This window comes from Schistocerca cancellata, chromosome 10 (assembly GCF_023864275.1).
Source record: "Schistocerca cancellata isolate TAMUIC-IGC-003103 chromosome 10, iqSchCanc2.1, whole genome shotgun sequence".
In the NCBI taxonomy this organism is placed as follows: Eukaryota; Metazoa; Arthropoda; class Insecta; order Orthoptera; family Acrididae; genus Schistocerca; species Schistocerca cancellata.
The window spans coordinates 70,062,028-70,079,038 of record NC_064635.1 but is presented as its reverse complement, the minus strand read 5'-3'; the positions used below and the strand labels follow the sequence as shown (position 1 = coordinate 70,079,038).

The 17,011-nt window shown below is 42.3% G+C and overlaps 1 protein-coding gene across 1 annotated transcript in view; it reads left to right on the top strand.

Moving 5' to 3' along the window:
* Positions 1 to 17,011, top strand: part of LOC126106120 (serine protease ami-like) — a 95,872-nt gene that overhangs the window by 36,049 nt on the left and 42,812 nt on the right. The window contains exon 2 of the mRNA XM_049912365.1: positions 10,118 to 10,325. Coding sequence (XP_049768322.1) covers positions 10,118 to 10,325 — 208 coding nt within the window. The remainder of the gene's footprint in view (positions 1 to 10,117; positions 10,326 to 17,011) is intronic.

Sequence of the window (17,011 nt, the reverse complement as noted above, 5' to 3'; positions counted from 1 at the left end):
CACCTTCCTGTTTTCACACTTGATCCATGTCCAGCTTTTAACGGGCTGTCCATTGGACCGTCTTACCAAAAAATCTGAGGGGAGTGGGAAAGGAAGTTTCCCTTGTGAGTAAAGGAATTAAATTGAATAACTCTTCATATACTGGTGCGGCAAAAGTTGCCCATGATTAGACGAACAAAAAACAGTAGTTGACTAATACCTGTTCCATCAGCACCCTCGTCCACACACAAGGAATATTACTGACAGTTTGCCACTAAATTGTTTAGTTCTTTGTTATGCTATGTTCCACACCAAGAACTCGATTTTTTTACTGCATTGCATGACAAAGCAATTGTTTTAAAGCGCTCAGCAGCATCATGGTAATCAAATTGTAAGGGTGCGGGGGTTTGTTTTTGCTTTTTATTCTCGAATTGATAACAACTGTTTAGCACTCGCTGGACGAAAATGCGTCACTCTTTTGTTCATATCACGTTAGAATTCCGAAACGCAGTTTTCGAAAGCTGCTTCTCTGCTCTTGAGCAGATTCCCCTGCTACAGGCAGTCCTCCAGCTTGAATCACCTGGTCCATGGTCGCTGTCCTCCTTCCTGCCACCCCTTTAAGTGGTTTCCAGCGTAACGCCTGCAGTGAGGCTTCGCTACGCCATTGTGGAGCAGGCTTTTCAAAACGAAAAACGACTTGACTCGCGTTCCCTGTTCTACCTTCCGCTCAAAGACATGCATTGTATAGGAATGGTGTGTTAATTACCATCGATTGACTGTCATCCCTTTTTGAATTACATATTGAGAGGCAAATGTTGTCATAACTGTCGATTTACGTTCGGTGTCATCTTCACCTTCTCATTGCGATTTGTAAAGGTCTCATGTAAGGTGCGAATCTGACCATTTATTCTGCCACCTTACAAAATGGTTTTGCCATTTCTTCTCCACATACTTTCACGACTACGCCATCGGTAAAGCATTTTTGAGCTACATTATTAAACGTACCACATACGATGCACTTGAACTCTTTTCTTTAAGACTTGATCATTCAGGCAACTCTTGTAGGGTTGGTATCTTTCTTTAACTTCATCATTCGTCATGATAATAACATTTGTATGTTGTCATGGAGCGAAAAAAATTGTCAAGTAAGATTACAACCTTTGTTTTGACTTTAACATTTTCCACATATTAAACTCTGGGGTTTTTCGTCGGAATTGCGTGCAAAGAAGTACTTAATCTCCCACTACACATCAAAAGTATGGTTCTGAGTACTGTTAGGGTTCGACATTCCTGAGAACTCAAATGGAAGAATAGCCACAGTAATAACCACAACCAACCCCAGGGTAATGCCCGTTTTACACGATGAACGAACTTGGTAATCGATTGACAACCAGTTGCGTGAATGGCGGCCGTGTAGTGTGTGAACGGGCTCACTATTATGATCACATTAGTAGCAACGTGCGGTAATTTTAGGGATAAAGGAATAGGGCTAGTTCTAAATTTGTTAGTAGTGGCTGCACTATGCATGCACGAACTAGCAGCTGTTTGGTGTGATCACGTCTCAGCTGAGCGCCGAGTCTGCCATATTGCTTTCTGGTGCACTTACCGAATGTAGAGTTTGGAAAATGGAAATTTGTGGTGAGGACTATGGGACCAAACTGCTAAGGTCATCGGTCCCTAGGCTTACACACTAAGTAAACTAACTTAAGCTAACTTATGCTACAGACAACACAGACACACACGCCTGAGGGAGGACTCGAACTTCCGATGGGGGGGGGGGGGGGGGGGAGCCGCAAGAACCGAGGTAAGACACCCTAGACCACACGGCTACCCCGCGCGGCTATGTTGAGTTTTGTTTCTGTTTGTGGTCGTTTCGTTATCACAAGGAACTTTCTGAGCAAGTGAGTATAGTGTGCTTTCTGTAAATACGTTCGCAGACGTTTTTAAATCTTTGGAAATTTCAAAAATAATTAACAATACGCTAATGTGAAATCACGACTTTGGCACTTTTATCCTAGTAGCAGTTAGCTGTGTTTATGTTTGTCATTTAAATATGTTGTGGCAAGATCTTGTACGAGTTTGTAGTTCAAGCCTAGTACGCTTGGAGCGCTGCAGTAGACTATAATCTTTCTGGAACAGTTTCGTTAATCGTCTAAAAAGGGCTTAAGGGGACTTTGTGCATGAAATTCGTTGAAATTTGATATTTTCTGTTTTCTACTCCATAATGTACTTTGGACTTTCCTGAACATTTTGGTGTATAATACATTAAAATCAGACAATTGTGAGACCTTCAAATAATATTTTGACCGTTGAAGTGTGACTGTCAAATTTCGCAGCTACACATACACTGCGACAGTTGAACAGTCATATCTTAGGAACTACACAGTCTACAAGGCTGTGAATTGCTTTGTTTTGTGCCTACTGCTACGTCTCAGAAGTTGGCATTGCGAATAAACACATCAGTCCTTCGTTTCTGATACTGGTTTTCGTTGAAAGTAGTGTGATTATCAACTATTTTTGTAGTAATCAAACTTCTATTGCTTTTTATACGTAAATAAAATTATGGGAAGGCCATAGAGATAACTGTGACAATTTAGAGAAGATGAAAAGAGCTGTGTGGAGCACTTTCTTTTATCGAATATCAACCAATGAAAAGCCATGTCACGCTTTGTGTCCACTTCCACCAAATGCTTGGTTTAAATACAGGCAAGCTGAATTTTCTGGCACCCTGCATGAATTTACACATAAACATTCCCTTCCCTTTGCAGTAATGGAGACAATGAAACGTTTTTACAGAGATTTGGCAAATCCTGGACTACTAAAGAAGTGTCTACATGGGAAGACCCAGTCATTCATTGACATTGTGTGCTGCTGTGTGCCTAAAAATGTATTTCTTGGCCTTATGACTCTAAAGTTAGCAGTGTCTGATGCTGTAATAACTTTTAATGGTGGGAACTATGAAAGACTTAAGGTTCAAGAGAAGTTTGGGGTAAGATTTGGAGAGAACACAGCTAAAGGACTGTGAGAATTGGATGAGCTCTGTGCACATGAAGCAGAGTTAGCTGCTCAGCAAATGACAAAAGAAGCAAGAAGGAAAAGGAGGAGGCAAGCACTAGGCTGTTGTGACACTGAAGAAGACACAGACTATGGGCCAGGGCGATTCTAGTGCATAAAAGACGCAGAAATGTAAGTCAGTATAAGAATTTGTGATAAAAAAATTTTGAACCTCAATATCTCTGAACTACATTTTTTGCAATAAATGACATGTCTTCTAAAAAACTACTGATGGTAGAGACATCAAATTTTCGCAGCATGCCAAGTGTAAGATTCAACACATATGGAACTAGAATAATTAAAATATCCTGCGTTGTTTTGTTTTTATGTTCATTTATATAAAAAATTGAGTGTTTCAAAAAAAGATAACATTCCCCAAAATACAATTTAGTAATAATTCTAGTTCAGTGTATCTAGTAAGGTCCTTTCAATAATTGTAGAAAATTGTAATTTGGTGTCTTAAAAAGTTTCCAAGCTAATGGAACACAAAATTCAATAATTTAACAATGGCAGCATAGGACATACAATGTCCCCTTAAGAGAGGCTGCCGCACACGACTGCTGATTGATGAGCAAATCGTAGGTTGCGGTAAGAGAGGCCCACGAGAAAGAAAGGCCGTAGCGCGTACATCATAACATGACACTGCAGATCTTATGAGTGCCAGCTGCCATCTCCGGCGGGAAGCGAGTAACTATTTCGGATGAGCTTAATAATTCTCGACTGCTCGTTTAAATGTGTGTAAGCTCTTGATAGCACACAAGAAATTTAGGACCTTTAGTAGGTACCTTCTCAATTATGTATTGATTTCCCATTGGCCCTGCACAGAACCGAGCGTTCGCCAAGTGTGACGGACAAGCCGACTAGTGTGATGTCACAAGTTCGTTGCAGGGCCTGTATATCTCATTTTCCCCAGTGGCGAGACCGTGACGTCACTGCATCGCACAGCTGGAGCGAGAAGAATTCGCTGGAGGGAATGGCTCTCGAGCTACACTTTGCCAGGACTGTCTTATGCGCTCTACCAACTGCGACAAGGATTAGTTTTCTCCGTTACGCTATAACGTGCATCGAATGCTCACTTTCGCAGCTGTCTTACCCAGAATTGTGTCCACACAACAAGATTTAAAGTTTCAATTCTTTGCTGATCCAAGTCGTTTGATAAATTTGTTTTCCCACTTTGTTATTATTCCTTACTGATTTGCTTGCCTTATTAATCCTCCTATTCCTACCATTTTCGATGCAGAAAAAGGTACAAATAAAAATAACTGCGGAAGGCAATTAGGAATCGGTAACAGGTTCTCTGCTTTCCAGGCGAATGTTTCGGTTGCTACGCCCGCGGTGCCTTGGCACAACAGCACATAACTTCTTGGTTGTTAGGAGGCAGTCAAAAAAGTTTCTTTCCACAATTTCTATGAAAACAGGCGTTTGCCGACCCCATACATGTTGATGAAAGTACTCTGTTTTCAATTGTCTATCGATCCCGTCAATTCTGAGCCGATTCCACGTCATAAACTTTATCGGTTGTTTTCTCAAAAAACTTCTTTGAGCCGAAATTAAGAGTCTTCCAGTTTACCTTGTAAACAAGCGATCTGCCGGATATGAGCCGAATCGGTTGGCTGTGCCTGAGGCCTTCCCCTTGTACTTAGTTTTGAGAGAAATTACTTAGTATTACGTAAATTAATGGCAGAGGATGGAGAAGGGAAAAGAAAGGAAAGGAAGTTATAATGCTAGCTGCATCAGGACTTTATTTGGAGGCAGTCGCTCTGAGTGAAAACGTGTGCCCGACCAGGAACTTACCCGGGATCACCTGCTTACTAAGGTAGTTGTGTTAACAACTGAGGTAATCGGACACAGTGTTGATGTCTCCGCACATTTCCACCTAGTGCCACCTATCTGCAGTCCCCATCCGTGTCTCAATGCACGGTGCTTTGAGATTCCTGCACAAAGTCGAACGCGATTGTGAATTCACACTGAATGTGGTGGATTCATAGGCCATCAAGGCTACTCTGTTACATGAATCTCTGGTGTCACATCAACAGCATCGGGACTTTATGCAGAGTCAGCGGCGCCAAGTGAAAATATACATCTACATAGATACTCTGCAAATCACATTTAAGTGCCTGGCAGAGGGTTCATCCAACCACCTTCACAATTCTCTCGTATTCGAATCTCGTATAGCGCGTGGAAAGAATGAACACCTATGTCTTTCAGCACGAGCTCTTATTTCCCTATTTTATCGTGGTGATCGTTCCTCCCTACGTAGGTCGGTGTCAACAAAATATTTTCGCATTCGGAGGAGAAAGTTGGTGATTGGAATTTCGTGGGAAGATTCCGTCGCAACGAAAAACCGCTTTCCTTTAATGATCTCCAGCCCAAATCCTGTATCATTTCATTGCCACTCTCTCCCACATTTCGCGATAATACACAACGTGCTGCCTTTCTTTGAACTTTTTCGATGCACTCCGTCAGTCCTATCTGGTAAGGATCCCACACCGCGCAGCAGTATTCTAAAAGAGGACGGACAAGCGTAGTGTAGGCAGTCTCCTTAGTAGATCTGTTACATTTTCTAAGTGTCCTGCCAATAAAACGCAGTCTTTGGTTAGTCTTCCCCACAACATTTTCTGTGTGTTCCTTAGAATTTAAGTTGTTGGTAATTGTGATACCTAGGTATTTAGTTGAATTTATGGCTTTTAGATTAGACTGATTTATCGTGTAACCGAAATTTAACGAGTTTCTTTTAGCACTCATGTGGATGACTTCACACTTTTCGTTATTTAGAGTCAACTGCCACTTTTCGCACCATTCAGATATCTTTTCTAAATCGTTTTGAAGTTTGTTTTGATCTTCTGATGACTTTATTAGTCGATAAACGACTACGTCATCTGCAAACAACCGAAGACTGCTGCTCAGATTGTCTCCCATATCGTTTATATAGATAAGGAACAGCAAATGGCCTATATAGCTACCTTGGGGAACGCCAGAAATCACTCTGTTTTACTCGACGACTTTCCGTCAATTACTACGAACTGTGAACTCTCTGACAGGAAATCACAAAAAATCACGAATATGTGACATTACGAGTTCCTTCCCTTTCCTTTTCTTTCTCCAGCTTCCACCTTGAGTTTACATAACATGTATCACAGCTGCGATTTCCACATGGTATCTGTTCTTTCAGACATGTCCAAAAGAACAGCCACCATGCATTCGTATAATTGAGTAACAGCGATGGGCTATGAATGCACCACTTTCAGTGTGAATGCACAACCACGCTCGACTTTCTGTGGGAATCTCAGAGTAGCAAGCATGGATGACATGGACAGACACTTCAGATAAGTAGCGCTATGTGGAAATGTGAGTCAGCCGATGGCCATGTCAAGATAGTCTACACAATTGCAGTAAATGCTGTATGTGTGAGGTACAGTGGTTAATGCAACTGTCTCGTAAGTAGGAGATCCCAGGTTCGAAACCTGCACCAGCACATATTTTCACTTGGGGACGATAACTCCGCATAAATTACAGATGTAGCTGACATTATGAATTCATCCCTTTCTCCACCCTCCACCTTCAGTTTACATAATATGTGTCACAGCTGTTATTCCATGTGATGTTGTTGTTGTGGTCTTCAGTCCTGAGACTGGTTTGATGCAGCTCTCCACGCTACTCTATCCTGTGCAAGCTTCTTCATCTCCCAGTACCTACTGCAACCTACATCCTTCTGAATCTGCTTAGTGTATTCATCTCTGGGTCTCCCCCTACGATTTTTACCCTCCACGCTGCCCTCCAATACTAAATTGGTGATCCCTTGATGCCTCAGAACATGTCCTACCAACCGATCCCTTCTTCTGGTCAAGTTGTGCCACAAACTTCTCTTCTCCCCAATCCTATTCAATACTTCGTCATTAGTTATGTGATTTACCCATCTAATCTTCAGCATTCTTCTGTAGCACCACATTTCGAATTCTTCTATTCTCTTCTTGTCCAAACTATTTACCGTCCATGTTTCACTTCCATACATGGCTACACTCCATACAAATACTTTCAGAAATGACTTCCTGACACTTAAATCTATACTCGATGTTAACAAATTTCTCTTCTTCAGAAACGCTTTCCTTGCCATTGCCAGTCTACATTTTATATCCTCTGTACTTCGACCATCATCAGTTATTTTGCTCCCCAAATAGCAAAACTCCTTTACTACTTTAAGTGTCTCATTTCCTAATCTAATTCCCTCAGCATCACCCGAGTTAGCTCGACTACATTCCATTATCCTCGTTTTGCTTTTGTTGATGTTCATCTTATATCCTCCTTTCAAGACACTGTCCATTCCGTTCAACTGCTCTTCCAGGTCCTTTGCTGTCTCTGACAGAATTACAATGTCATCGGCAAACCTCAAGGTTTTTATTTCTTCTCCATGGATTTTAATACCTACTCCGAATTTTTCTTTTGTTTCCTTTACTGCTTGCTCAATATACAGATTGAATAACATCGGGGAGAGGCTACAACCCTGTCTCACTCCCTTCCCAACCACTGCTTCCCTTTCATGTCCCTCGACTCTTATAACTGCCATCTGGTTTCTTTCCATGTGATGTCTGTTTATTTTATGTGTTTGAAAGAACAGACATCATGCATTCATATAACTGAGATGCATCAGTGCACTATGAATCCTCCGCGTTCAGTGCGAATGCACAGTCACATTCGATCTCCTTTGGCAATCTCAAAGTAATGAGCACGGAGGACACGGACGAGGACTGTGGATGGGAAGCTCTAGGTGGGGAATGTCAATCTGCCGAGGGACATACCAAGATTGTCCACACAACTGCGATTAACACTGTGACCGGGTGATGCAGTGGTTAACACAACTGCGTAGACAGTGGGAGACCTCAGCTATGAATGCCAGTCCGGCACACATTTTGACTCGGGGTCCCTGACTCCGCAAAAAGTCCCAGTGCAGTTGACATCAAGAGTTTCTTCCCTTTCCTTTCCTTTCCTTTTGTCCATCGTCCAACTTCAGTTTATACAGGGTGGACCACTGATCGTGACCCGGCCAAATATCTCACGAAATAAGCGTCAAACGAAAAAACTACAAAGAACAAAACTTGTCTAGCTTGAAGGGGGAAACCAGATGGCGCTATGGTTGGCCCGCTAGATGGCGTTGCCATAGGTCAAACGGATATCAACTGCGTTTTTTAAAATAGGAACCCCATTTTTTATTACATATTCGTGTAGTACGTAAAGAAATATGAATGTTTTATTTGGACAACTTTTTTCGCTTTGTGACAGATGGCGCTGTAATAGTCACAAACATATGGCTCACAATTTTAGACGGACAGTTGGTAACAGGTAGGCTTTTTAAATTAAAATACAGAACGTAGGTACGTTGGAACATTTTATTTCGCTTGTTCCAATGTGATACATGTACCTTTGTGAACTTATCATTTCTGAGAACGCATGCTGTTGCAGCGTCATTACCTGTAAATACTACATTAATGCAATAAATGCTCAAAATGATGTCCGTCTACCTCAATGCATTTGGCAATACGTGTAACGACATTCCTCTCAACAGCGAGTAGTTCGCCTTCCGTCATGTTCCCACATGCATTGACAATGCGCTGACGCATGTTGTCAGCCGTTGTCGGTGGATCACGATGGCAAATATCTTTCAACTTTCCCCACAGAAAGAAATCCGGGGACTTCAGATCCGGTGAACGTGAGGGCCATGGTACGGTGCTTCGACGACCAATCCACCTGTCATGAAATATGTTATTCCATACCGCTTCAACCGCACTCGAGCTATGTGCCGGACATCCATCATGTTGGAAGTACGTCGCCATTCTGTCATGCAGTGAAACATCTTGTAGTAACATCGGTAGAACATTAGGTAGGAAATCAGCATACATTGCACCATTGAGATTGCCATCGATAAAATGGGGGCCAATTATCCTTCCTCCCATAATGCCGCACCGTACATTAACCCGCCAATTTCGCTGACGTTCCACTTGTAGCAGCCATCGTGGATTTTCCGTTGCCCAATAGTGCATATTATACCGGTTTGCGTTACCGCTGTTGGTGAATGACGCTTCGTCGCTAAATAGAATGCATGCAAAAAGTCTGTCATTGTCCAGTAATTTCTTTTGTGCCCAGTGGCAGAACTGTACACGACGTTCAAAGTCGTCGCCATGCAATTCCTGGTGCATAGAAATATGGTACGAGTGCAATCGCTGTTGATGTAGCATTCTCAACACCGACTGTTTTGAGATTCCCGATTCTCGCGCAATTTGTCTGCTACTGATATGAGGATTAGCCGCGACAGCAGGTAAAACACCTACTTGGGCATCATCATTTGTTGCAGGTCGTGGTTGACGTTTCACACATGTGGCTGAACACTTCTTGTTTCCTTAAATAACTTAAGTATCCGGCGAACGGTCCGGACACTTGGATGATGTCGTCCAGGATACTGAGCAGCATACATAGCACACGCCAGTTGGGCTTTTTGATCACAATAGCCATACATCAACACGATATCGACCTTTTCCGCAATTGTTAAACGGTCCATTTTAGCACGGGTAATGTATCACGAAGCAAATACCGTCCGCACTGGCGGAATGTCACGTGATACTACGTACTTATACGTTCGTGATTATTACAGCGCCATCTATCACAAGCGAAAAAATGGTCCAACTAAAACATTCATATTTCTTTACATATTACACGAATATGTAATAAAAAATGGGTGTTCCTATTTAAAAAACTCAGTTGATATCCGTTTGACCTATGGCAGCGCCATCTAGCGGGCCAACCATAGCGCCATCTGGTTTCCCCCTTCAAGCTAGTCAAGTTTCGTTCTTTGTAGTTTTTTTGTTTGATGCTTATTTCGCGAGATATTTGGCCCGGTCACGATCAAAGGACCACCCTGTACAATATGTATGACAGAGTGGATTCTGCATTGTGTACATTGTTTCGACCATGTCCAAAAGAACAGACACCACGCATTCATATACTTAGCATTGTTTTGCTGGCACTCTAGCGGCGCTGCAGGTGTCCCAGTCGACTGTTGTGTGGAGAACTCAGCGCCCCTCTCTCTCTTCAGGTATAATATTCGCTGGCGATGTGGATTTCACGACCGACAGACTCTTCACAAAATACAACATCCAGATACGAATCGTCAGAGAAACGTTCGACTACACTCCACCAAAGCCCGACGAACTGGTTCACGACATCGTGGTGGTCGAACTTTGGAGGGAACTCAGCATTGAAACGGGTTATGTCACTGCCATTCCCCTGACGGAAAACACAAGGTGAGTACCATTTCGAGCAATCCACGAACACCACGGTAAGATGCGGTGGCAAAATCTTTCTCGATTAGTTTTTGGTGGCATGTCTTCATGTAGACACACAACTGTTACACATCGGATTTGAATATGAGAACTCCTACAACGTTTTTGATTACCATATATATCATAAGCAATGAGCAGGATTTAGGGTGAGTTGCCTGCCATCAGTAGATGAGCCCCTCCCCTCCCCAAGCCCTGCACGTGTGCCACACATAGGACTTCAACTCTGGGTGTTAGTTACTTAGTTTCATGTTGCAGGTATCATTTGTACATTACTCGTAATGAATTAGAATGACTCATTTCACATTCATATTATCGATTCCTATGTAGGCATGGCTACATATTCACGATCTGCAAGGTTTTTTTCACAGACATAAAGGAGTAATTCCTGCCCACCATCTTTTACATCCGACGAAAAGCATACTGGACCAAATTCAATGACACATTCTTTACAAACTGCAGCACACAAAATGCCTTCTGATGAGCGAGCGCCATCTGACGCCAGACTAAGATGATGCGTTGACTGACATCTAACAGCGACGTTCTGAAACACCAGGCCACACCCATTCAAACAAAACACATTTCCCCAGTGTTACATTTACACTTTACATCTTTGCAGTATCTGTTTATCTTAGTATACAGTGAAGTTGCCTGCTTATAAACATAAATAGTAACAAACCTCTCGATAATATTCGCTGCATCCATAAATATAAAAGTCCAGCTAGTCTTTGACGCTGTTTAAAGTACATTTTAGTAGGTACATATACAGCTTTGTACGTGAAATTAATACATGACCAACTCTAAGTAATTTTGCCTCAGTTCAGAATTAATACAATACAGTGCAATTACTTATTCTACTCACTCATTAATTAACCAGTGAGGCTTGAAGTGATATTTATGATGTATGTAACATTAGGCATGTAAATCCTGTTATATGTGTTGGAACATTACTTAGGAGTAAGTGCAAATAACACAGGTATGTGAAACATGTCATGTACATAAAAGCATTTAAGCAAAAAAAAAAGAATCAAAAGATTTCATGTTAAACAGCAAATTTAAATTTAACATAATATAAAGAGTAGGCATACCTAGTATTTGTTAATGGTTGATGAGATACAATTACAAACGTGAGTGCACCGTGGTATTGATACATATGGCTGTAATCTTGGTTCTATAAATCTTATTTACATGTTATAGTAGTGACATCTTATTTATATGTTGTAAAGATGACATAGTAATGTTAACAACTTAATCAGCTATCACATATGAAAGCTCCAAGTTGGTTAATTCCTATTCCTTAACAACAAAGATAAATATAACATTACCGATCATAGATTACTTCTTAGAGACGTAACAAACAACTGAGAAGAAATACAAGTCTAGAATACTATGAATCATTCATTGAAGTCTATAGGCATGTAGAATGTAAGTGTAAGAGAGGGGTGTAGAAGGATGCATTGGGGGGGGGGGGGGTTAACCTCACTGGTTAATTAATGAGTGAGTAGAATAAGTAACTGCACTGTAGTGTATTAATTCTGAATTAAAGCTGTGAGGACGGGGCGTGAGTCGTGCTTGGATAGCTCAAATGGTAGAGCACTTGTCCGCCAAAGGCAAAGGTCCCAAGTTCGAGTCTCGCTCCGGCTCACAGTTTTAATCTGCCAGAAAGTTTCGTATCAGCGCACACTCCGCTGCAGAGTGTAAATTTCATTCTGGAAACATCCCCCAGGCTGTGGCTAAGCCATGTCTCTGCAGTATCCCTTCTTTCAGGAGTGCTAGTTCTGCAAGGCTCGCAGGAGAGCTCCTGTAAAGTTTGGAAGGTAGGAGATGAGGTACTGGCAGAAGTGAAGCTGTGAGGACGGGGCGTGAGTTGTGCTTGGGTAGCTCAGATGGTAGAGCACTTGCCCACGAAAGGCAAAGGTCCTGAGTTCGAGTCTCGGTCCGACACACAGTTTTAATGTGCCAGAAAGTTTCAAAATTGAACGACTTAGAGTTGGCCATGTATTAATTTCACGTACAAAGGTGTATATTTACCTACTACAATGTACTTTAAACAACGTCAATAACTAGCTGGACTTTTATATTTATGGATGCAGCAAATATTATCGAGAGGTTTGTTACTGTTTATGAGTAGGCAACTTCAATGTATACTGAGATAAACAGATACTGCAAAGATGTAAAGTGTTGGGTGACCAGACGTTCCGATTAATCCGGACATGTCCTCCTTTTTAGCTCTTTGTCCGGAGTCCGGGCAGATTTGTACAGTGTCCGGCTTTTTCAAGTTGAGCGTAATACAGTTAAATTTACAATTCGTCCCGTTCCTATACTCTTTTCTTAAAGTATCATCATTGTTAAGGAATGTATGTATGTTAGGTCTATAAATAATAAACTCATTTATTAAAATTGAACGTATGTTTGATGGGGAATACTGCAGATGAGGATACCACCCGTCAGCTTTGGATAAGTCACACGAAAGCAGCCAATCAGGAGTGACGTTTAGGCAGCCGTCTTGGTTAAATCTTAAAACTACGCGTAAATATAAAAACAATTGATGCCACACTGTCACCACAATCAATGTTTTTAATTTAAAATAAAAATATATTGCTCTGGGAACCACCACCTGACCACCAGTAACAATTAACTGCTAGTTTTACTGGTAATTCCGGGCAGTAACGTGACTTGTCCAAAGCTGACGGGTGGTATCCTCATCTGCAGCTGACCCGTTTGATGTGTCCTCTTTTTTCTTCCTTTGTCCTCCTTTTTGAAGCTGTTTGTCCTCCTTTTTAAACAATTGCATCTTGTCACCCTAGTAAAGTGTAAATGTAACACTGCAAATGAACAACATTCTAATGGCGGTACTGACTTTAAAGAAATATTTAATGACTGGTGCCCCGCATTATGAAAAAATTATCCAGTGCCTGGACGCTGCTAAACACAGCGGTTTCGTTCCGCGGTCGGAGCGCCTGACGCGGAGAGGACGGAAAACGGAGCGCCCAGCACCGTCCAGACATAAACACTGGACCCGATCCTCTCAAAGACCAGTCTCTGGGGGCTCCTGAAGAACACAGCGACTATCTCGATCGAAAAATCGTGCGCAGACGACGCGAACAACCGCCAGAAGACCTGATTATTCAACGCGTCAACATATAGTCAGAAAAGCCTGAAGAATTATATCAGAACGTATCTTGCTTGAAGAGCAAACTATTTTTCCTTTACAAATAACACCTTCGTCCTTGGAAAATAATAAAAAAATCATAGAAACATTCAGAGCGAAACTCATATCCTGTTTGAGATCATACAAAATATGTGTATACAGGTTGGTCCACTGATCGTGACCGGGCCAAATATCTCACGAAATAAGCGTCAAACGAAAACGCTACAAAGAACGAAGCGTGTCTAGCTTGAAGGGGGAACCAGATGGCGCTATGGTTGACCCACTAGATGGCGCTGCCATAGGTCAGCCCGCAGCTCGTGAGGTAGCGTTCTCGCTTCCTACGCCCGGGTTCCCGGGTTCGATTCCCGGCAGGGTCAGGGATTTTCTCTGCCTCGTGATGGCTGGGTGTTGTGTGATGTCCTTAGGTTAGTTTGGTTTAAGTAGTTCTAAGTTCTAGGGGACTGATGACCATAGATGTTAAGTCGCATAGTGCTCAGAGCCATTTGAACCATTTTTTTGCCATAGGTCAAACGGATATCAATTGCGTTTTTTTTAACAGGAACCCCTATTTTTTATTACATATTCGTGTAGTACGTAAAGAAATATGAATGTTTTAGTTGGACCACTTTTTTCGCTTTGTGACAGATGGCGCTGTAATAGTCACAAACATATGGCTCACAATTTTAGACGAACAGTTGGTAACAGGTAGGTTTTTTAAATTGAAATACAAAACGTAGGTACGTTTGAACATTTTATTTCGGTTGTTCCAATGTGATACATGTACCTTTGTGAACTTATCATTTCTGAGAATGCATGCTGTTACAGCGTGATTACCTGTAAATACAACAGTTATGCAATAAATGCTTAAAATGATGTCCGTCTACCTCAGTGCATTTGGCAATACGTGTAACGACATTCCTCTCAACAGCGAGTAGTTCGCCTTCCTTAATGTTAGCACATGCACTGACAATGCGCTGACGCATGATGTCAGGCGTTGTCGGTGGATCACGATAGCATATATCCTTCAACTTTCCCCACAGAAAGAAATCCGGGGACGTCAGATCCGGTGAACGTGCGGGCCATCGTATGATGCTTCCACGACCAATCCACCTGTCATGAAATATGCTATTCAATACCGCTTCAACCGCACGCAAGCTATGTGCCGGACATCCATCGTGTTCGAAGTACATCGCCATTCTCTCATGCAGTGAAACATCTTCTAATTACATCGGTAGAACATTACGTAGGAAATCAGCACACATTGCACCATTTAGATTGACATCGATAAAATGGGGGCCAATTATCCTTCCTCCCATAATGCCGCACCATACATCAACCCGCCAAGGTCGCTGATGTTCCACTTGTCACAGCCATCGTGGATTTTCCGTTGCCCAGTAGTGCATATTATACCGGTTTGCGTTACCGCTGTTGGTGAATGCTTCGTCGCTAAATAGAATGCGTGCAAAAAGTCTGTCATTATCCAGTAATTTCTTTTGTGCCCAGTGGCAGAACTGTACACGACGTTCAAAGTCATCGCCATGCAATTCCTGGTGCATAGAAATATGGTACGGGTGCAATCACTGTTGATGTAGCATTCTCAACACAGACTGTTTTGAGATTCCCGATTCTCGCGCAATTTGTCTGCCACTGATATGAGGATTAGCCGCGACAGCAGGTAAAACACCTACTTGGGCATCATCATTTGTTGCAGGTCGTGGTTGACGTTTCACACATGTGGCTGAACACTTCTTGTTTCCTTAAATAACTTAAGTATCCGGCGAACGGTCCGGACACTTGGATGATGTCGTCCAGGATACTGAGCAGTATACATAGCACACGCCCGTTGGGCATTTTGATCACAATAGCCATACATCAACACGATATCGACCTTTTCCGCAATTGTTAAACGATCGATTTTAGCAAGGGTAATGTATCACGAAGCAAATACCGTCCGCACTGGCGGAATGTTACGTAATACCACGTACTTATACGATTGTGACTATTACAGCTTCATCTATCACAAAGCGAAAAAAGTGGTCCAACTAGAACATTCATAATTCTTTACGTACTACACGAATATGTCATAAAAATGGGAGTTCCTATTTAAAAAAACGCAGTTGATATCTGCTTGCCCTGTGCCAGCTCCATCTAATGTACAAACCATAGCGCTGTCTGGTTTCCCCGTTCAAGCTAGACCAGTTTCGTTCTTTGTAGTTTTTTCGTTTGATGCTTATTTCGCGAGATATTTGGACCGGTCATTGTCAATGGACCACCCTGTAGAGTGAAACTTCCTGGCAGATTAAAACTGTGTACCGGACCGAGGCTAGAACTCGGGACCTTTACCTTTCGCAGGCAAGTGCTCTACCAACTGAGGTACCCAGGCACGACTCACGACCCGCCCTCACAGCTTCACTTCCGCCAGTACCTCGTCTCTTACCTAGAGTAGTTACAAGTAGAGGCCGTGCGAGATAATGTGACCCCTGCGCAGAAACACATTCTCGTCCTGGCCGTCAGATGAGTACATTCCTTTGTTCTGAAGGGGGCTCGCCTCAATCCCTTGCAGCCTCCTGAGCCCTGCGCTTCGCCCGCTCCAGCAGCAGCTGCCTCAGTTGTCAGTGGTATGTCGCCTGCCAATCCGTACACTGTGAACTTTCTCGTTGCTGTATCTGTTCTGCAAAGCATAGAATCCACACACCTCAGGTGCAAGGGAAGGGCTTTGTACCATGCAACCAATATTGTGTCCAGTCTCATGAAATGTTATGTCAGAAGAGGTGGATGAGGGAGTAAAAATTCCTTTAGAAACTGTGGTAGAGGGGCAGCCAACGAACATTTCCCACCCCTAAAGATGATAGAAGATGAGGGTAAAAATGTAGCTACAAGTACTTCCGTGGCATCTCTAATCCACGGACAATGTGGAAGAAGAAGAAGAAGAAGAAAATATACATGTAGATAACTTTGATGAGCAAGTTGTCGGATGACTAAGAGTAACTTTTGTGGTCTTCAGTCCAGAGACTGGTTTGATGCAGCTCTCCATGCGACTCTATCCTGTGTAAGTACCTACTGCAACCTACATCCTTCTGGATCTGTTTAGTGTATTCATTTCTTGGTCTCCCTCTACGATTTTTACCCTCCACGCTGCCCTCCAATACTAAATTCGTGATCCCTTGATGAATCAAAATATGTCCTACCAATCGATCCCTTCTTCTAGTCAAATTGTGCCACAAATTTCTCTTCTCTCCAATTCTATTCAACACCTCCTCATTAGTTATGTGATCTACCCATCTAATCTTCAGCATTCTTCTGTAGCACCACATTTCAAAAGCTTCTATTCTCTTCTTGTCTAAACTATTTATCGTCCACGTTTCACTTCCATACATGGCTATACTCCATACAAATACTTTCAGAAACGACTTCCTGACACTTAAATGTATACTCGATGTTAACAAATTTCTCTTCTTCAGAAACGCTTTCCTTGCCATTGCCAGTCTACATTTTATAT